This window comes from Chiroxiphia lanceolata, chromosome 11, assembly GCF_009829145.1.
Source record: "Chiroxiphia lanceolata isolate bChiLan1 chromosome 11, bChiLan1.pri, whole genome shotgun sequence".
Classification (NCBI taxonomy): domain Eukaryota; kingdom Metazoa; phylum Chordata; class Aves; order Passeriformes; family Pipridae; genus Chiroxiphia; species Chiroxiphia lanceolata.
Window position 1 is genome coordinate 10,187,023 of NC_045647.1, and position 21,935 is coordinate 10,208,957.

Consider the following 21,935-nt stretch of genomic DNA (forward strand, 5'->3'; position numbering starts at 1 on the left):
AAAACTTCTGGCTTGTGCAAGGCCAGGATTTTACTCCTTTCAAGTGTCAAAGTTTAGTTTGTGTCTGGGGCTGGAGAGCTAAATTCGCCTGGGAGTTGCTCGGAAGAATTAGATTTTATTTGTGAAGTCTCACTTTAATGGGATCTGCTTCAGATGTGCATTTACACTTCAAACATATTTTTATGTTGGAAAGGTTTTAATTTGAAATTTGTTAAAAAATTGATTTCACGTATTTTTTTGAAATCACCACTAGTAACGAAAAACTGACCTCTGGGTTTTAAATAGATGCTTATTATCCAACTACAAAGCAGTTTTTTGACACTATAAAAGGTTTGATCTTTCTGATTGTTGAACATGTTTGCAGGACATTGTTCAAGTAATGCATACACAGAAACTTAAAATACATTTCAGTCCTTTGCTGATTCAAAGCCAAAATTATATTTACAAATGGAGCAAAAGACAGGCACCCAGAAAATGCAGTGGCAAGGATGAAATACTAGCTGAATCCTAATTCTGTTTTCATACATTAGTCTGTATAAACCTATGTCCACATGACTCTTAGCAAATCAGATCATCATTTTGTCACTCTGCCTCTGACCAGGCAGATAAATATACCAGTTTCAAATATTAGAACCAAAGTAAGCAGCCTTATGTTAAGTACCTCCTGCAGAGACATGGGATGCATGCAGGAGTGTGATGCAAGCAGCAAAAGAAAAGAGGTAAAAATAACTCTTCTCTGTTTTGCTCAGTTCCTCCCAGTTCTGCTGATTTGAATGCTTGTATTAATCTAGAAACAGTTTTTACAGCTTTCCTTCTGGCATGGAAAAGTATATTACAACTGCTTTAAAGTAGGGTACTTGGTTTACTGACCTCTTACATTGGATTATTGTTCCCTACTCGGTAAAACTGGGGCAGCTGAGGTAGATGACAAGGTGGAGGGGTCAGTAAAAGACCTTCTGCACTGTTGTGGCCACAGAATTGGGTTTATTCATAACCTTTGTGGTCTGGCTGTGCTGCAGATGTAAGATGAGTTGCTTTCCTTGAGTTTTACCTCTGGGCTTCAGCTGGCTCATCTGTAGTTAATTCCTCTGCCTAGGAAGGTTTGCCTCTGCCTTCTTACACGGGCAGAAAGTGTTACGACCTCATCAGAGGAGCACTACAGAAATAAATGTGATCAAGTTCTTGCTGTGCTGTGGCTCTCAGAGCTAATTCGGAGATGGACTAAGTAAAGGGGGAGAGAGCAGGATTCGTGATGGATGTGTTGGAAGAATTCATGTAATGGAGCTGACTGCAGGAGAAACCATACATCTGCTGGAAATGCTCATAAAAGGGCTGAAAACCCAGGAGGTTTGTGTATGAGGAGGGCAGACTGCTGGTTCTGGGATGAATATACAAAGAGGGGCTGCGCTTGCTCCTGGTAGGGGCAGATGTTTGCTGAGGGCATTTAATCTTCTCAGAAGTCTCAGGGTTTTCCAGAAAGAGAAGGCTCAACTGGGTGAGTCCCCAGTTGTGGTCTGTGAGCACGGATAGTTTTCTTCCTTCTGCTCACAGTGTGGCAAAGGAATGCAGGAAGTCAAGGTGTGTGACGGAAATACATACAAATAGCACTGTTTCCCCTTCCATTCCCCAAAGGATGACTAGAAAATCCAAAGGGTGAGTCTCTCACTGACTGTGCTCTGTATTTCTGAGGGACCTCAGTGCCCTCAAGCCTCATGTCAGTCTCCTACATGTGCTAAATGAAAAGCACTGAAATTGCTCCGTGTGTGCTGCTGCATTTGTATCGTCCAGGGGTGAGGGGACACGAGGTCAGCTAAACTGCTCTCATTTTCTCCAAACTCCAGTGTCTCGGCCTCTATCCCAGGGAGAAGGGCAATTTTCTATAAAACAGCTGCTCTGACTGAAGAGCAAAGTGTGCTCCTTTTTGCTTTGAGAGCTGTGCAGACTCTGAAACTCACTTGTTTGCAGGGACCTCTGAGGCTCTGAATGGTGAGGTTGCAAAGATGTGCAAACTGAGAGTTTGACACAGGGATGTGAAGATTTGACTCTTGTTAGCCTGAACTACCATCTCCATTTGCAGAACACATGCCTCAAATGCTCTCATCTTGCTGGCTGAATTTAGTTCTAATGATGCTGTTATGCCTTTGTAGGTTTTCTATAAATTTCTTACAAATTAAAATCTCCAACAGCGAGAAGCTAATAGTCATGTATTCTTTTTCGTTCAATACCTAACCTCTTAAAATAAGATATGGATTTGTTATTAGCTGCTGGAAAATGATAGTTGATTGCTTTTTGTGTTGAGAGGGTATTTTTTTTTCCTGTCTCAAATATCTTCTCCAAGGGCTAGTTGTGACATTCACCATAGGGTACGGGTGTGTTGATGTTGCTGTTTAAAGAGATACTGAAATTACTATTCATTTTAGATATGCATTAATGCTTTATATAGCATGTTTATCAAATTGCCTTTCTATATCTTAACAAATCAATTCCTGTGCCCTTGGTGTGAAGTACTGCAGATAAGGAGGAGGCAGTATATCCGCTTGCAGGTGATAAAACCGGAATTTGGGTAGATAGATAACTTCGATTAAGTCGCTTAAGCAGTGTAATCACTGTCCTAGTGAGAAGATGGATTTGTGAGCTGAGCAAATCTAGTTTTGCTGGTGCTGGATTAGCCTGTGCCCTCCCACCAGCCTGGCAGAGCGTGTCCACAAGAGGCAGCGAGCCCGGCACCGCCTGTCCTACCCCTCGCTCACACAGCAGCTTCAGCTGAGATTTGCAGCTGATTCACTCTGGTGCTTTTATCCAAGTGGGATATTCTGATCTGGTTTTGCCACCTGGAGATTGGGAAAGGAAGTAGATCTGTGATGGGGCAGATATCCTGCTGGAGGCACTGATAATTTATGCACCTGCTGCTAAACTTAATGAATGGTAGAGGAAAAAGTTTGGTACTGAGAATTTGATTTTCACTGCTGCTTTTTGTAATCAGTTCTGATTTGTTTTTTTCCTCTTTTCATTCCTTAGCTATCCTGAGATTATTTGGTTTCTGATTTTGTTTGTTGTTTCCAATTTAAGAACGCTTTCTTATTTGAAAGCTTCTTATGGCAGTATAGCAATTTCTTTAATTACACACTTGCAGAGTGTTGCTTTGGCTTAGTCAATAACGAAGGGCATTTATAACGGGTTGATGCCTGTGAAATATGTGCTCATGCTCCTTGTAGGGAATAATTTACCAATACAAGTCATTATGCATTCTGTTAAAAACACAAACCGGACACGTGTTCCTGGCCTCATCATCCATCACAGCGTAAACACCGAGCGAGCCAGAATCCCAGCAGAGGTGGTGAGAGACTGAAAGCAATTTATAAAAAGTAAATAACAGTATTGATCAATTCACCTTTTTATCACTGTCCTGTCACCACCGCCAAGCAGTGTTTTCGTTTCAAGTTTCTCCCCCAACACATGCTTCTACCTTCAACAGCTGTTGATTTATGGAGCTTTCTCTGGGCCACTGGAGCAGTTTTAAACTTATCTTTTGTACTGGTAAACCCACCAAAAATACAAATGTATCTGAAAAAGAGTCTGTTTCCACCTGAAGTGGTTTGCCCTGGCGAGTGGAGGCCACAACCAAAATGCCTGCTGAAAGCATGCATGGGTTTCTGCACACCAGCTCCTGCATTTGTGCCTCCATCCATCTCTTCCCTTGACTTTCTTTGCTGCCATGTCTATTTCACACACTGGAAGGCAAGACCCAGAGGCAAGGTTGGGTGTCCAAACCATGTCTTCCTGCAGCAGAGTTACCAAGGCAAATGTCCTTTGAAGGGAAATAACCACATTAACAGCAGAAATGAATGGATAAAGAGGCTTTATTCTCCTGTGCAAGTGTCTTAATGCCAAAGACCACAGCCCTAATAAAATTGTAATGTAGTTTAAGTGGTGTTTTTTTAATTGCAGGCAAATTGGAAATGGTTTATCCAACCATATCCAACCCTAACCCTCACTGAGGATCTGTGTATCTAATGGCTCTGGCCTGGACTGAGCCACCACTTCAGTGAAATTGCAGCTTTCTCACCTTTAGACAGGCAGTTGTTACACAGAGGGACATTGTCACCTGTGTGAGTGGCCCAGGGTGGTTAAAAATGTGGGTCCCACGAGTGGTCAGGGCAACCTGATCCCAGTAGATGGACAGAGAGCCCATCTGGGTTCTCTGCTGGAGCGCCAGGAAGGGCTTGGGAGTGCTAAAGGTGAATTAATGGAGTTAGAGGCTACTAATTCTTAGAATGAACAGGAAATGACTGTTTTGTGCTGTGAGATTTCATTATCTTAATTTTGTATCTTACACCTTTTGAGAGAATGGTTATTCATTAAGTCTCTTTAACTTACCCTTCACTCTTGATGGTCTTTGCATTTTACAGTAGGTGATTATGCAATGTGATGATGCCCCATGCCTGGAAGTGTTCAAGGACAGTTTTGATGGGGCTCTGAGTAACCTGGTCTAGTGGAAGGTGTTCCTGCCCATGGCGGGGGGTTGGAATGAGATGATCTTTAAGGTCCCTTCCGACCCAAGCCATTTTATGGTGATTCTATGATGATTATTTAAGACAGAGGGCTGCCATTTATTAAAATTTGGGTGCTCTGTTGGTAGGGACAGTTGTATGCAGTTGAACATGGCTCTTCCATTTAGCTGATGTCTCAAGAAAATCGATTTTGAGAGCAAAACTTGAAAAAAACCCCACAAACAAAACCCAGGATGATTTCCCCTTAAAACTTACTTTGTTTCCTAATGGACAAAGTACTTGGTTTGTTTCCCATGCTTCTAATATGGGAAGCTTTTGCTGTGTTCAGTGCTGACACCAATTGTGGAGCTGCAGAAGGACGAGGTCTCATTCTCTGCTCAGAGACTGACTGTGGGCAGGATCCCTCCATTTGTCTCAAGGCTTGCAAGGCAGATGCTGAGGTAGACATAATTTCTGCAGAGCTTGAGTCATGTTGTTGTCTATACTTGCTTGCTTTCTTTTTTAATTCTTTTTCTCCCTCTTTTTGAGTGTTCATGGTCTCTGGACATGTCATTCCAGCTGTGGCTGTGCCAGGTTAGAGATGGCCATCCCCAATCTGCCACCAGGACTGTGGAGATCCTCCCTAACCCCTTTCTGTCACACTGCCTTTGCTTTGAAACGAGTAAACAAACCTTGCAGGGAAAAGTATTTTTGCTAACCTGGATGGTTTTGACAGAACCAGGCTAGGGAGTAATTAAACATGCAGCAATGCCATCCTGACCCAGGTCTCAAGGTGTGCTCACAGGGCCTCCCCTCACCATTGCTCAGACCACCACATTGTACACCTCTGTCAGCAGCAAATACATTTCCTATACTGAAAAAGAGAACAGCAATAGTTATTGCAACAGTAATTATCAGGTTGTCACATCTCTATCTCCTGTGCTGTTAGTCCATGGTGTGTGGTCTTCCCAGTCAGCATGTGGGTTTCTGCACCCCATCCTTCCTTCCCACTGTTCAGCTCTGCCCAGTGTGTGTGGTTCTATCTGCAGTCTGGTCCATGCTGTGGACAGGTTGAATACAGGCACAAGCCCTCAGGGAATCTCCTCAACGCATTCCCTTCTTTTCGATCCATGTCCGGAAGCTGAACATGAGTGCCCTGTCCAAAATTGTCTGGCACCACACTCCAGTAAGACATGAGGAAGACAATTCCTCCAGGCTCTGTACCATTCAGCAGTTGCATTGTTGGGATTATAAAATCATTATAAAATCAGTCACGATCTGCTCTTCGCTGTCTGACCTCACTTTGATACTCAACCCTGCCACATCTAAGACTGGCTGTCTTTTTGTTCTGCTCAGTACAGAAGGTTTAGCTATTTCTGGGACAGGGTATCCTTAAAGGTGTTGGGTTAGCGCATATGTTTTTAAATCTCATAAGTGAATGTAAACAACAGAAAAATCTAGAGCAGAGAGGATGGTAAGGACGTATTATGTCTGACTTTCTGGGTGCTCTCTAACTGCTGTTCAGGCAGGTGGATCTTCGTGTAGTTGGTGCCACGTGCCTCACAGATATTTTAATCTCTGACCTGCACCTGATATGTTCAGATGCTGTGAGTTTCTTCCTTCCCACACAGTTTTTGTGAGAAGCTGAGAAACTCTGTCAACTTTAAATGAGGCAATGCAATTCCCATAGCAAGGCAGCAGGGAGTGATGCGGGGTGGAAAGGATGCTCTTGGCGTATGTTTGGTGTGTGGATGACAAAGAGGTCAGGAGGGGTTCGAGTCATAAATCTCTCTTGGGTTTCTCGGGAGAGCAGCAGGTCTTGCAGGCAAATTTGAAAATGCAAATGCTCCCAGAGATGCATACTCACATCTCTCGTGGGCTGAAAAAGTTATCAGGGTCGGGTAGGAGAGAAGAGCTGGAAACCACCTCCTCCAGCTCCAGCACAGACCAGCCCTGATTCATCCGGTTGTATGATAAAGTGACTTGGGGAGCTGAACCAGCTGGAAAGCAGTGCTTTGTCTAATTTTTCCTGGTTAATTTTCAACCTGGAATGTCCCAGCCCACTTCAAGAACACAGAAATGCTTGTAATTAAGCACAAGGCTGTGCTGGGTGCTCTCTAGCAGCAGTGCTAATGTCTGACTGCTGCCACAGCCACTGGCTCACTTGCCTCGTGTTCAAGGTGTAGGTGACTAACTGTTTGATAGTGCTGGAATTGGGCAGTGCCACCCTCTTGCTGCTGGATACCCCATGTCCTCTCTTCAGGAGGAGTGCAAAGAAAACTAACATGGGCAAAGGGCAACCAAACAACTTTTGCAGGGATTTAATACTTTTTTTTTTTTGGTGTGACTTCCAGAGTTTAAGTGTGAAGCATTGTTTTGTGAAGGGGATATAAATCCCCTCTCCTTACGTCTCCTTGTCCCCCTTAACCATCCTCGTCCTGGACAGCAGACTCTATGCCAAGCTTTGTGGCCATGTCTCTCTCTTGCAGCTGCAAGCAGAAAACCTGGGGATCCTCTGATCATCTCTGACATCAAGAAGGGGAGCGTCGCACACAGGTGAGTGCTGAATTTCCTGTCTGTCAAACTGCAAAATGTCCATCCATGATAGGTAGAATCTCTACCAGAGAAGTAGAATGAAGCCCAAGCAGTAGCACTTGGGTCTGGATTTTGCCAGCATCCAAGGAAATCTCAACCCTAGAGGTTTGTTTTAGACCACAATAGGGTTTGCAGTAAAACTGTCTGTTCTGAAGCAAGTAGAGTTGAGCTAATAGAGAATGTGGCCAGGGCACTGGTTCAGATGTCTGCTGATTCTCTAGGAGATGGATTTTTAGCATTTAAGAGCATGTGGTAAAGGGCTTCATATATCCCATGAGGTGCTATGGCTCATCAGGTAGTTTGCCATGTCTCAGTTCCTGCTCGGGTGAACAGAGTGAGTGAATTATGGGCACTGGTGGAGAACTGTGCAAATAACTCAGCATTTATTGACTTCACCTCTGATCCCAACACCTCATAGCAAGGCTTTCAGGGGGATTTAGTGCAGTGCAGGGCTCATTTCTGAGTGCTCACACAGGAGTTTCCATAAGAGGTAGAATATCTGTCAGTTAAACAACAGGCATTTTCAGTGCTGTAGGTTACCCAGGATGTATATCTAATCTTCCTGCCTGGTTCTGTGTTGATACATGGTCTACACAAACTTCCTCTCTTTAAATTACAGTTGTCCCAGACTCAGTTCATGGTTGTTTCCCAGAAAAGATCAAGGACAGTAAAAAGTTAATATTGCAATTTCCACTGCAGAACTGAATGTGTCGTGGGATCTGAAAGGCAAATACAAATGTACTTTTAGTTTTCTTTTCCTCTCCATGCAGAACTGGCACCTTGGAGCCGGGAGACAAGCTGTTAGCCATTGATAACATCCGACTCGACAATTGCTCAATGGAGGATGCTGTGCAGATTTTAAGGCAGTGTGAAGACCTGGTCAAATTGAAGATTAGGAAGGATGAAGATAACTCTGGTACAGAAATCCTGATGCAAAATGGTGCCAGTCCACTGTAATGACATTCCCAGTAGGTAGCGCAAACTAACAAAGATAAGGACTGCTGCTGTCCGGTCACCGCTTTCCAATTGATTATAGTCTATTTTTGTTATTCTGCCCTTAAATGATGTCTGGAAGGTTAAAATCCTATTTGGTATGAGCATGGCTGAAGACTTCCAGCTTTTGCTTCGAAGTGCTGCAAGTCTTTGCTGTGACTGCTTTCATATGGGAGACTAAAAAAGTTCAGCATTCCTGTTTTCTCTTTCAGATGAGCAGGAGACAACTGGTGCCATTATCTACACAGTGGAGCTGAAGCGGTACGGTGGCCCCTTGGGAATAACCATCTCTGGGACGGAGGAACCTTTTGATCCCATTGTCATTTCGGGCTTGACTAAACGAGGTCTGGCAGAGAGGTGAGGTTTGGGGGCAGAGTGGTTGAATTGGTTTGAGAACGGGTCTTGAACCGTGCCAAATTTCCCATGCTGTCATAAACTTCTCTTTGGTGTTTTAGCCTGCTGAGAATGAAAGATGCTCTGAAGGTATCATGTGATATGAAGCAGGGTGGTTGGGACTGTGCTGTTGGGGCAATGGGAGAGGCTCAAAACAAGGCACTTCAGGAAAAGTCAGATCCAGTGAGTCAGTTGAATTCTGCAGCCCTGAATACATATTTATCTGCCCCTCTTCCACAGAGTTACTTCCTGGTCTGAGATTTGCCATGCACACCTTATGTCACGAATGTGCCCAGCCTGCCCATGAAATCACCATAGTCTCTGTCCAGGACTCCCCTGTTGCTAAACTGTGGTTTATGGCCATTGCAGTGGTGTGTCCTGCTGAAACCAGAGGTCTTGGGTGTCTTCTGACCTGTCCTTGCTGGTTGCTTAGTCTGTTACATGTGAGGTATCTCAGTGCAGGGCTGGTGTGCCCAAGCATCAGGCATTTATACTGCATGAACGTAGGAGCAGATTTACCTTCAGCGACTGGGGAGGACTGTGTGTGTGCCTGTGTCTGAATATATGTGCATGCGTGGGATTTAAAGGATCAGGACATTCCTGAGAGTATAAGGTGGAACTGAGTCATACACTGTATCTTAATTAATCTGTCTGTATGTAGCTGTGACTTGTAAATGGATCATTTCAGCAGTCCTGACTCATGCTTCTCTAAGGGTCTCTTTACTTTTTGCTGCCTGACAGGCAGAACAGCAGCAAAAAAACCCAGAACAAACAGGTGTAAAGTGCAAGACCTGGGGGAGGTTTGACTGCAGATCTGGCCTTTTGGGTCTTGCTGTTTCAAGCCCTCACTCTCTCTTAGCTGTGAAACAGCTCAGTGCCTCTTTCTGTGTTGGGTTCTCAGAGCTCTCAACACACTGCTGTGCCTTTGCATTGCTTCCCTTTGGTGCAGAATGCAGAATGTCTGTGTCTCCTGGGAAAGAAGAGGGATGGACTTAGTCATTAGTGATTCTTTTCTTTGAGGATTTTATATTACTACCAGCACTGTAGGATTTAGTCTTTTTCCCTATGAAATAATAGCCACAGAGTATCCGAGGCTTTTCTGCATAGCAGTTCTGCACTGCACCTGCAGCCCAGCGTGAGAGAGGTTAAGGACAGCCAGCTCAAACACTGTCAGGTGTCAGAAGACAGTCTCGTACCCTTGCTGATCTCATTTCCCTTTGCAGTGCCATGGCTGTTCCTCCTTCAAACTCAGATACACATCGGTGACTGCTCTGTGGAGAAACGTAGTGCAGGCAGGTGCTGCGGTACTACTGAATTTTGATCAGGAGTGGGCAGGCAGTGGGGAAGGAAAAGCCTTGGGAGAAGAGCAATGGAGCTGTTCAGCATGTTCACTGTGGCTGATTAGCAAACAGCAGTGCCTGTGCACAGGAGCAGCCTGGGCTCAGAGCAGCACAGGGATGTCTCGGGGTAACCTTGGCTCCCTGCAGGGAGGGTGAGGAGCGCTGGGATGAAGGCTGACTGTGGGAAAGGTGCATTTTTTTCTCCTGCGAGTAACAGAAGGGAGTGACTTGACCTTGTCAAGGGAAGAGGGGTGCTCCTTGTGTTACCCTAAATTGTCCCTTTCCTGACATCACTACCTTCCTCTGTGTCACAGGTGCCCTTAGCCAGGCTCTGAATGTGGGAGAGGTTTCTGAAGGACAGAGAGCTGGAGTGCAGGACATGTTTTGGCAGCACTGACACAGGGTGGGCCAGATCCCAGCATCTGATAGCAGGAATGCACTGATCATTCTTAGAGAGGCTCAAGTGAAGGTCTGTGCTGTGGCTCAGGCTGCTGGCAATGGGGAAGGCAAGGTGTCCTCTAGGATCTGTCACATGCATGTCACAGTGGGTGACAGGCTGCCCAAGCCTTCAGATTCAGATGACTTAGGTTTTATCTTGACCTTGAACATTCTTCTCCTTATAAGTGTCTGATCTTATAGAAACCTACAAAGGCAGCTCAGGCTGTTGGATTGGTGTTGAGCTGTGGCTCTCTCCTGTATTGTTCTCTGTTTCCCCTCCTTCAGTGCCTGCAGGTGGCTTAAGCCTGTGCTATGGGACTTGTGTACCTTCTTGAGGAAAGGAGGGTGCCTGAACAACGTTGTTCGATTCTGGTCGAGGTGCAATGGTTGTCCAAGAGTAATTTTGGGCTATCGCTGACACTTTAAAGTGCCTGACCAGCCTCCTTTAGTGCCTCCTACTCAATTAGATGGGGGTTGCAGCAGGAGAGTTTGGTCCAGAAGTGTCCACCACTAACTCACGTTGGCAGGGAGGAAAAGGGATGATGGCCCTGCCTGTGTGCCCATGTGCCAAGTAAATTCCTAGCACATGCATGCAGCTACCTCTTCTCCAGTGCTTGCTGGGAAGTGCTTGCAGCCCCTTTTACACCTTTCCACTTACCTGTTGCTTGATCCTACTCTTGCATGTGCCTTCTGAGCAAAAGGGAACGTATAGCACACACCCCCTCGGGCTGCTTTGTGTTTGAGGTGAAATAAGGACTGTTGGTAGTGATGGAGAGGCACGAGGGTCATAAGCTAGAAACTTGTTTTCTCTGTCACTCCTGCTCAGATTCTGTCTGCTTGTCCTCGCTCGGGGAGCTGAGAGAACTGGACTTTGATTTGCCTTCTCCCCCTTGAAGCAAAACAAGGTCAGAACATGACCTTTCTCTTTAATTGTTTCTGTATTTTTCCCTGCTGAGGGACTTTCACAGTTACTGCAGAGCAGTCATGTTGTTCGGAGGCGGGTGATTGGGCTGATTTCTTGGGTAGGAGGTGTGTCCCCGTGCCGGGTTCAGGAATACAGCAGGAGATCCTCAAATGCTGAAGCACTGCAGTGAGCGAAGGATCTACTGCTGGATAAACTGCCAGCAGTTTAGCTTGATGTTTTTGATTATGTAGATGAAACTTTTAAGAGATATACTTCGGTTCCAGTTTGATCTGTAATTTATTTGAATGCACAAGTTTTCCCTGACGGCTCTTCCAGGCTTATTTGGGTGGGACAAGACGGACATCTAGTGGCTGATAGCACCATCGTGGCACTGCTCGAATACCCCAGGAGCAGCAGAAGCAGAGCCTGAGCAATCCTGCCCGCTGTGTGGCTGCATTTGCTGAGTTGATGTACTCACAGTATGCCTACAAAAGTTTGCTATTTTGGGGAAAACCAAGCAGCTCTTTTACCTGCGACAAGATATCAAATTCCAGTTCTGCAGGAGCAGCAGTCCAATTTGGAGATGTAACCTGAGAGAGGCACATTGCCATGGACAAAAAGATATTGCAGTCCAGATTTGCATCTCCTCCTGGCTCCATCACACAGGTCCCTGATAGCAGAACCTCACGCTCTGTTGTAGGAGGTAGTTGCTGCTTTCATGTGCTGGTGATGGGGAGCTGCAGTGTGAGTGTGGTGAGCTTGGTCCAGCCAGTGGTGAGCCTGAGCTCCTGCCTTGGCAACCTGCTCTAGTGATGAACACATCCTGCCCTGCCTGCTCTTCCTGGAGCTGCAGCAACACCAGGAGAGGCAAACTGAGTCCCTGTCTGCGAGCAGACACAAAGGGGAAGGATGGCGGAGAAGGGAGAGAGTTGCTGTGACTTGTTAGCTTGCTCCTGGCTGTTGCTGAAACCCAAGGATTTACCTATCTGAGAGCAATAGCCAATGCTGGAGTGTGGTTGTGCAGTGAAACACAGCAACCTCTTCCAGAGCTGATGGAGAAAGTCACAGGAGTGTAGCTGTGTAAGGGTGAACTCTACATGTCACAAACTGCAACTGGTTCAGCTCAAGCTTGCACCTGTAATGTGTGTTGAGCCATTTTGGTATTGGGTTTTTTTCAATAGGTTTCTAGGTTTGTCTCATAGTTTCTTTCTGTCAGTGTGAACACGTCCTTCAGTTCCATGTGTGATGATGAGTGGACACCACACACTGGAAATGCTTGTGCTTTTAACCACATGGTTTTGAAGAGATTTGAGTGTAAACTGGTCTGCAGTTCCAGTCCCCGAGGGGCCTGGGATTTTGTGGAATTCATATGTTCCCATGTGTATTTGTGTGTGTGTGTACACATGGAAGATGGGGAGGACCCAGATTCCTGGTGGTGATGTGTACATCTGTAGGTGTATACAGTGTATCAAGAGAAAACAAAGACATATTTGGAAGTCCTGAAAGTTAACGTGCTCTTTTGTCGAGTGACAACTGAATGTCCTGTCTTGTAGAGGCAAATTACTTCTCTGGAGTTTCTGACAGTGCCTTTTCTCTCCAGGACTGGAGCCATCCACATCGGCGACCGGATATTAGCGATCAATAACGTGAGCCTCAAGGGCAAACCGCTGAGCGAGGCCATTCACCTGCTGCAGATGGCAGGAGAGACGGTCACCCTGAAGATCAAGAAGCAGACAGAGAGTGAGCTGGGGAGCCTGGTTTGGGGTGGGAGGGCAAAGGCACACCCCAGCAGGGACCCCAGGCAGTGGAGTAAGCAGTGCATGTGCTGTGAAAGGTGACATGAGGCAGTGTGGTCATGGGTGTCCAGGCACAGAGGGAAAAGGTGTGTGTTTCTTGACCTTCTGACTCAGAGAGGAAAGAAAAGGCAACCCAGGGGCTCTCTGTGATGCTGGGAAAAGGTGAAACAGCAGGTTTATTGATGATATTAATTTTTATTTCAGATTGACAGCTTGTAGTGTTGTTGCCATTCCCTGTCTGTGTGGGTGTTTCACACAGAAGTGAAGCAGAATTTGCTTTTAAAAGTAGAAGAATGTGGGATTTTAAAAAGTATAACCCTCAAGAATTAGCAAAGGGACTCTGAGCTGGTGGAATCCATGAAAAAACCCCACCTTTAATTCAGCTTTTTGAAAACAATTGGCAGTAAATCCTTTACATCTCTTTCCTGACTTGGAGTCCCAAGGTCATCTTTCAAACCAAACTTCACTTAGAGATCCCCTTCTCATTCCCCTGCCAAGCTCCCTGTGGGTTTGAAGCTGTTCTTGGCATGGTATCAAAGAGCAGAAGCATATTTAGTGGCAGGCTACTGTTTTTGGGGGGTGGAGGGGTGATTGGCAAAACCAGGGATCATGAAAACTTTTCTCCCCAACTGCATAATCATAACCAGAGTCTTCTTCATCAAGTTCAGAAAGCAACAGGTGCATTCTGGCTTCATTCCTGTCTCCCTCACACCAAGTGTTTTCTTTTTTTTTTTGGGGGGGTACCATGCTTCTGCAGTTTGTAGATTTGGTTGGACCTACCCAGCCAGTGACCCACAGTGCTGTGGGAATTAAAAGAAATCAAATGATAAAGCTCTTCCAAGCAAGAGTGTCCCATGGGATGCCTGTCCTGCATCTGAAAAAGTGACATCACTCTTAAACATAGAACTTTTGTAGACCTCAAAGCAGTTTGGAAACGTGTGGCAATGGACTTATTTTACAAATGGTGGAAGTCCAGGCAGGGAGTGGGGACTTGGCAAATAGAGGTAGAATTGGAGAACTGATTCCTCTTCAAGAAACTCCACTCTCTTCCCCCCTAGCTAAGTGTTCTTGATCCTTAGTCTGAAATGCTCTTTTTTTCCCCCTGCTGACACTTAACATTGTCACAGCCACTCAGTGAAATAATTGACATGCAAGTGCCAGTTGGAGACTCGTTAATCATTCTGAGAATGAAGCAGGTGTAATTGAAATTTCAAGGTAATCTTGAGTAAATTGTGATGAGCAATCTTCTGAATGCTTGGAAAACAGGGACTTTCAGGACACTGGGCTTTGTTTGGTAAAATAATCTGTTCTCATTGACAAATGCAGACTTTCATAGGGCTTTTTATCCCTCCAGTCTGAGGTATAGGGTGTGGATGGCTAACAGGATATCTAATCAACAAGGACTTTAAAATATTCAGTGCAGAGAAATGCCTGTTCTGAGAAACCATTCCTAGCATAGCTTTTGCCTGAAAGGGAATTTGATACAATGATAATAAGGGCCTGTTAGTACTAAAATAATGAAAAGGAAGGTCTGAGCTTCATCATTCACATTCAGCTTCCATTTTCCAATCACTGATCAGGGGAAATTCAGCCTCAAAATACCAGGCCCAGGAATTCCGCTATTGTCATGAGACTGCATGGGAGACTCTGGAGAGGTGATTAGCCTCGAATTTTTACGAGGTTGTACAGTCTTGGGAGGGGGCTTCAGTGGTGGTGGTTGGGACCAGGTTGCTTTGTCACTGGAATCTCATTAATACAGTTTGTGGCAAATTTTGCAGCCAGCACCTTGCCCTGGTGCTGCTCTGAGTATAAAGGAGGCCCTTTGAGACCAGGGAAGCTACAGCTTGCAAGGGCCAACACTTCTCTGGGCAGGGCTGTTTTGGAGGAAGCTTCCGAAGGCACAAGAAGATGTGCTTGTGAATTGAGATCAGGTCCCAACTCTCTCATATGTGGTAATCCTCAAATGCCTGTGGCTGCTCCTTGTATTCCGTGTGCTAAAAACCCAGAAAGGCATTTTTTTCTTGATTCAGCTTGAGATAAGAGTAATGCATTAAATCCTTTTAGCTTCATTGCACATGCCTTTCTCAGCTACTTTTGAAGAGCTGAAGAGGTACTTTAAAGACTTACAGTACCTGGGATTGCTCCCGTGTCAGCATGAGCTTTTCCCTGAGGCTTGCTCTTCGTGCCTGCTAAAGCAGGATGTTCTGCTTTCAGAATCCTATCCCAAGAAATCGGGGAGTATAAACGAAGTGAGCGACCCGGAAGATGAACTGACAGACTCCCAGAAAACTAGCAAGCTGTCTGAGATATACTCCACTGCAATTCCTAGTGTGGACAATACTATGGAGTCCTGGGATGGCTCTGCCATTGATGCTGGGTATGGAAGCCAAGGTAAGCCAGAGTCATCTTTTCTTAGGGATCTCTGGGCTGAGGTGAAGACAGACAGAGCCTCTAAACCTGTGTGGTCTGTCTGACTCTTGTCTCTGAACATGAGCTGAAGCCTGTGGCCTGACCACATTTTCATGGTCTCTCGCTTCCAGCAAGGAACAAAATGTATTTTAAAATGCATTCCTGTGGTGCTCTGAGTTGATGTGTCTGGTTTAGGCTTTTATTGGCACATTTCTTCTGGCTTATATGGTGTCATACTGTTCTCATAATTTTCAAAACCATTACAGCACTTTATAATTCGCATAATCAGAGGCAATATTCACTGATGATATGTTTTACAGAGTATTTGGTCCATAGCTCACTTTTAACTCTCCAGAGAGGCCTTGTAGGACATATTAATCCTCTTCAGGATGCTTTAAAATCCACAAGAATGTCTTGTGACTAGAAGCATTCACTTAACAAAATAATTAAGGTAATACAAGAAAGTATCTAGTGAGTGATCAGTTGGACACATGGCTTCAAGGCCAGGTTTATTCAGCTGTAGCTTCTGGCAAACATATGGAACTGGGATGGATGATGCTCTAGTCATGGGGATAAATTTTTACATGGAGAAAAGCACTGGAAAATAGTTATTCCAGTTCAGAATTAGTGACATAAGCAAGTATTAGCCCGTATTGAAACAAACCAAAATTCTGAATTGACACTGCAAGAGGAAATTGTGGAAAGACTCCTGTCCAGAACAGAATGTGAAAACAGGGAGGGATGCTGCAGGATGCTGCTGCAAAGCACCTTCCCTGTGCTGAGTGAGGTGCGTGCTGTGCTTGCTGCACTCTGGCTTAGAGAAGCTCAAAGAACAGCACTTCCCAGGTGTCTCTTTCCCCATTCCTGTGTCTTTCTTCAGCCTCCATTGGTCTGAAGTCTTAATTTGGTACTGGAGGCTTCATTAAGGAGGAATTCCCTGGCCTTCATAATGCTGCAATCCTTCTCCATCTAATTGAATGTTAACACAAGTTGGACACTGGAAAGTGATTGCTTAACTGGTAAATTGAGAACAGATAATTGAGCACAGAGCCCTGGGGTGTGGGGCTGATGCCAAGTTGCCCAACATCCACACACTGCAGCTTTGCTTCAGGGGCTCTCTTGTCTTCCCTGGTAACTGCATTGGGCTGCATGGTGCTGTTCTGGTGCTGGCTGGGAAGAGGGATACTGGAAGGCAGGGAGAAGGGCATGCAGGGTTGTCCATGGGATGGGCAGGGAAGGCACAATGCAGAGAAACCTGGGATGTGCAGAGCCTGGAGATTAGGGTTCACACCCCAAATGGAGAATTACAGATCAGGCTCTGCAGCCCTGTAGGTTTTAGGTTCATCCATAGCATTAGGAAACATCTCAAGGAAGGATTTGGGTGGGGGAGTTGTGCTGGGCCTGGTGGGAACATGCCACCAGGTGGCTCTGAATCCCAAGGATCCAGCTCTTCTCCCTAGAAGGAGAAGGTGAATCTACAATGGCACTAATTGACCATTCTGTACCCAACCGCTGCACCCAGCCCAAACCTGCTGCCCACTCACTGCAAGGACCTGCATCCAGGGCCCTTGTCCTGCTCTGGCAGGCAGTGAGTGCTCCTGACTGCTGTGAGATGTTGGAAAGCAATTTTCCTGGGGCTCTTTCCAGAGCAGTCTAACCTTTAAAAACACACAGAGGAAACACTCAGCTACGTGAAATAACAGGCCTTGGCATTTTCAAAGAAAGTGTTGGCATTGTCTTTGGGTATTTCCAGGGCTCTTAACTGTTTAGGAGGTCAAATCTCCCTTAATTATGTGTTTCTCCATTACTTCTTCCTGTTCAATTGGCACAGCGTGCGATGGGAACATATGGTGTTTCTTGGAAAGGCTGTGAGGATTTCTCTGAAACACTGAATGGGCAGCAGGAGGTGAGCAGGGGACTCGGGAGATTTATTTCCACTGCAAATGGCACTGACACTGCTGAGGAATGGTCTGTTTTGAAAGTTTTCTGTTCAGGAAGTTCCTCATAAGACCTGGGGATCTTGTGACTTGGTAGTGATGGATTTACATCTCTGGAGTAAAACACTGCAGTATGGAAAAGTCCATGGGGGCAGACATAGCAAAACTTGGTCCATATTGATCTCCTGTCAAATGTGATACACATGAGCCAGCAGAGATTTTCACCCTATTCCTTGCCTTTCACACACATGTTCCCAAAGCAGCTTCCTGTACCTACACCAGCTGATCCCAAAGGCATGGGAGGGCTGAGGGAACTGGCTGACAGCTCTCAGGATCAGAGCTGACTCTTCCTCATTACCACTGCTGAGCACACTGGACCTGTGACCACCACCAGGTACCCTCAGCACCATTACACTTGTTAAGGGAGACTCTTGCTTCTGGCTGCTCTGGATGGAGTTTATTTGCTGCTGCCCTTTTCTGTTCTGTTACCTTTCTCATGCTGTCCATTAGGTCCCAAACACAGTTGAGAATATAAATGAAGACTTTTTTTTTCCTAATGGAATTCAGGCCTCCAAATCCTTCAGAAAGAATGGGATTGGGCTTGCTGAAGGAAGCTTGGTAGGATCTTCTCTTTGACCTTTGAAGGATTTGTTGTATTTAAAAGTGGCTGATTCAACATCATAATTTCTGCTGGGTTCAATGAAGAAATAAGAGTTGTTAGCCAAGGCTGGATCTTACTGGGGACAGAATCTGCATCTGTGGGTATGTGTACTCCCAGGTCTGTGGATCCCAAACTCACACCATAAAACTATTAAGAAGCAAGGGAGCAAAGGAGAAATGGGGCACCCCATGTCAAGATCCTGAGAAGCTGCTTTGGTTAAAGCCAGAAGAGATGGGAAGAAGAACCACTGAGATGACTGAGATGAAAGCAGTATGCAATCTATGTGGCCTCAGGTTTGGGACCTAGGGAAGGAGGCTCTCCTGGCTCAGCGTGACTTACCCCATCTGGGGTTTCTAACCAGGTGTTACCCTTTCTCTTTCTCCGCTCCCTCTTGCCTTCCCTAGGTACATACATACCTCAGGCTGCAGGCATAGCCCTCCATCCACACGAATGGAGACACAGCAGGCAAAAGAGCAGCACCCCTCCAGGGGACCCCAGAAAAAACTACCCCTACATGGATGGAAGCTTCAATGAAGATGACTGGGACAAGCCCAGCAGGTACGGAGGGGTGGGAGGAGGTAGGGAGGTGTGTTTGGAAATGTGGGTGTCACTGCACAGGGAAAAGAGGGCATAGGAATGTGATGGAGCAGCCAGGGGTGTCCCAGTGTTGGCACTGGGTAACCATGGGGAAGGATACTGGGGTGGTGAACCTGCTCTGTTGAGCCACCTCAGGTTACCTGAGGTGTAGCTCTGTGGGACCTCTGCCATGTCCAGGTGTACATTTGTGTCTGGAGTTAGGTGGTCTCAGCTGCATGGACCACAGGTTCCTACCATGTCTCTTACTCCTGCCGTGTCAAGGCTGCAGTATTTTCATGGTTTAGGTGTAATAAATAGATATGGTCAGGGCTGTCCCTGCATGTGTTGGCCACACTTTTTTGAGTGAGGATGTAGCTTTGCAACAGCTCAGTGCTACAAAGCAAAAAAGGCCAACCAAGTACTCGGAGGACCAGTGTGAGGTTGCATGTCCAAGTTAAAATCTACCAAAGCAGTGGCTGGATTCTCTCTCCATCACACTTTGGCCCTTCCAACACCACAAACAAAGCGACGCTGAATGAACACGATTGAGTTAATCCCCCAGCTCAACCAGGTGGGGAAAATCCTGTAACATCTCCTGAGGCTGGTGAGGAGGCTGCAGCTGCCCCTTACTTTAGGTGAAAATCCTGATAGATCTGCCTTGGCCAAAGGCTGTCCCTTGCTGAGCCATACACACTGGAAAAGCCCCACTGCTTCAAAACTACCCCTCCCCTTGACATCCTCCAGAGTCCCCATAGTTGTGTGTGTTGTGTTGTTACTGTCGGTTCTTTTTTTCTTTCTTATTTTTTTCCTTGACTTTTGTTTGTCCAAACGAAACCCTTAGAACATCTCATGGCCATTTCCACCTATTTAAAGATGATCAAACTGGCAGGAAGGCTGGCAGCGGCGGAGACTTTGTTCTTGTTTTGCCTCTCAGCAAGAGCCAGCTCGCACAGGTCATTGATCCCTCGTGGCCCCCCCCAGAGAGGCCGCCGACAGCTGAAGTTAGCAAATCTGAGCGCTCGAAGCCCCCGTGTCCCTAATGAGAGGACTCTGAGCCCTGATGTCAAAGTGCAAGTGAAATGGTTCATGCCACTGAGCCCGTTTTATTAGGGAGAAAAACAAAATGTCTCTAACCCTGACTGCCTCTAGCCTGGAAAAACCTGCTGACCCAGTGGTGTGGGAGCCGGTTCTGATTCATCCGCGTCCTGGATGTGTTTGTATATTGCTGCTCTGAGAGGCAAGAAATGGGTAATTAGAAGAGACGTTTGCCTCTTTGGGAACCTGAGAGCAGAGGAAGGAAATGAGTAAGGGGAAAGATTCAAAAATTCCTTTTGGGGGGAAATTTCAGTTTGTTTTTATAAAGTCTTGCTGGGTGTTTATTTGACCTTTCTGCCTAGTGTAAAGGCTACTGTCCTTTAAAAGCTGATGAAAGGTAGGGGGTGAATTTAAAATGCAATAAGCCATGTCAGATACTGCTATCTCCAGGAAGACCACCCACAAGGAGCAAAAGTGTGTGTGTGTGTTTCTGCCTGCTACAGATTCCCGTTTAAACCAGTGGATGAAAAGGCAAAGCATGTGCTAAAGACTTTGCAGTTGTTAGAGGTCTGGAAAAAGCTCTATTAATAGCCCAAGGGGTCGTTATATATTTAATGGAGGACAACCTCTCTGTGACTTGTACCCAAGTAAAATGTTTTGACTTTGCTAAGTGGCTGTGGTGGATGAGCATCCCTTCCCATCTGCAGAGCTGAATAAGCCATGCAAGATGCTGCCAGATGTTGCAGAGGTAGAGCCTCATCCATGCAGCTCCTTATAAGAAGATGCATTAGGGCTGCTCTGATGTCACTGTACCTTTGGGGCCTCTCCCCATGACACATTAGTGGGTTTATCATGACCTGGATTTAATACCACAGTTTCCTTCAAGAGGCTTCTGTTAAACTGAGCACTGCTGGTGTGAATTTTGCAGTCTGGTGTTCAGTAAGCAGTGTCCAGCATCACCTACATTTTCTAGCTTGTTCAGAGGACTTCAGCATGTTTAATTGCTGTTTGATTTAGAGGTCTGAGAATTGACCCTGGCCTGTGGTCAGAGATAAGAGATGCTGAAACTGCCAAGGGGGGAAATTGCAGAACACCTAGCACACGGTGTTCACATTAATGTGTGTTTGTACCAGCCTGAGAGAGGTTCTCTCTAACCTTACTCTCTGTTGTACACAGAACTGGTGGCAAACTTTACAGAGCTTTAAATGCCAAGACTGCTATACAGCAAAAAACCCAAAGACCTCCTGAAAGTAACAGCTCAGTTCTCTGGCCATCCCAAAGCAAATGAATCTGGGTTTGTATGGGTTATACATGACACTGTTGATACTGCTGGCTGTAGTGTGCATTCGCTTGTTCAGCCCAGGGCAGTCATTTTTATATACATCTTTGCATTATTTACTCTCATAGAGACCTAATGTATTTATCATTTTCTCACCATGTCTGTTACCCTCTGTGTTTTTCTCTCTCTTCTCAGGTGTTCTGTGTCTCAGATCTGAGCTCTATCCCATCAGCCTTTGTACTAACAGTCTCTGAGGCTCCTGGTTTACCCATAATGCATCCTTTTTTCTTTCACTTCTCTATTTCACCAAAACGTCTTCCTAAACCTACAATCTTCCTACAGGCACTTTTTAATTTACCCTTTGAACTCTGACATTACTACACCAACTTAATTCTTCCTTTGAAGGACACTTGCCCCGTTAGTAAATGCATGGAGGTCTCGTATGCGGACTCTTGTTTGAAAAGTTCATATTGTTTGCTTTTGTATATGAAGACTCTTCAAGTCTGCTTTTACTGGTGAGACACTTGCTGTAGCCTTGCGGCTTTCATCCTGCTGCAGAAGAGTGCTGACAATGTTTGGTTCCTACGTTACAACAGATACCCCAACCGCCAAAATGGCCTTGAGACCACTCACGAGGATAATTTTTGGCGTGTTTTTGGAGAAGCTTTGGAGGATTTGGAAACGTGCGGCCAGTCTGAACTTTTGAGGGAGATTGAGGTAAATCACTTTCTGAATTTGCTGCTGATCTGACTGTGTTGCTCTTTCTGTAAATGTTAGACCGTTTCCCCAGATCTGTTAATTGCCTGTGGCATCCCTGTGCTGCCAGTGGTGTGAAGAAGGGTTTGGGTTTAATTCATGTCAGTGTTTGTGCTAATGGATAACTGTGTCTCATTAGACAGTTGCTTGCGTGCGCTCTTCCCCTGAGCCGATGTCTTACCCACCAGGAATTCCATGCTCTTTTAACAAACTGTTGCTGACCAATAATATTCACATGAATGTTGGCAAGTCTTTCCTATCCAACAGTAAACTCTCTGCTTGGAAGGATACTGCCTGTCCAAAGCACTGGAAGGCCAAGCAAAAGGAGTCCCC

At 45.7% G+C, this 21,935-nt stretch overlaps 1 protein-coding gene across 7 annotated transcripts in view; it reads left to right on the forward strand.

Annotated features, from left to right (window-relative positions):
- GRIP2 (glutamate receptor interacting protein 2) overlaps positions 1-21,935 on the forward strand; it is a 280,221-nt gene that overhangs the window by 248,603 nt on the left and 9,683 nt on the right. For 6 of the 7 annotated variants that reach the window (XM_032699233.1, XM_032699234.1, XM_032699235.1 and 3 more), the window contains 7 exons: positions 6,980-7,046; positions 7,856-8,001; positions 8,291-8,435; positions 12,754-12,893; positions 15,164-15,340; positions 18,361-18,514; positions 21,443-21,563. In XM_032699233.1, coding sequence (XP_032555124.1) covers positions 6,980-7,046; positions 7,856-8,001; positions 8,291-8,435; positions 12,754-12,893; positions 15,164-15,340; positions 18,361-18,514; positions 21,443-21,563 — 950 coding nt within the window. Of the gene's footprint in view, positions 1-6,979; positions 7,047-7,855; positions 8,002-8,290; positions 8,436-12,753; positions 12,894-15,163; positions 15,341-18,360; positions 18,515-21,041; positions 21,564-21,935 lie in introns of those variants that run through there. The other variant, XM_032699239.1, reaches the window with a different exon arrangement.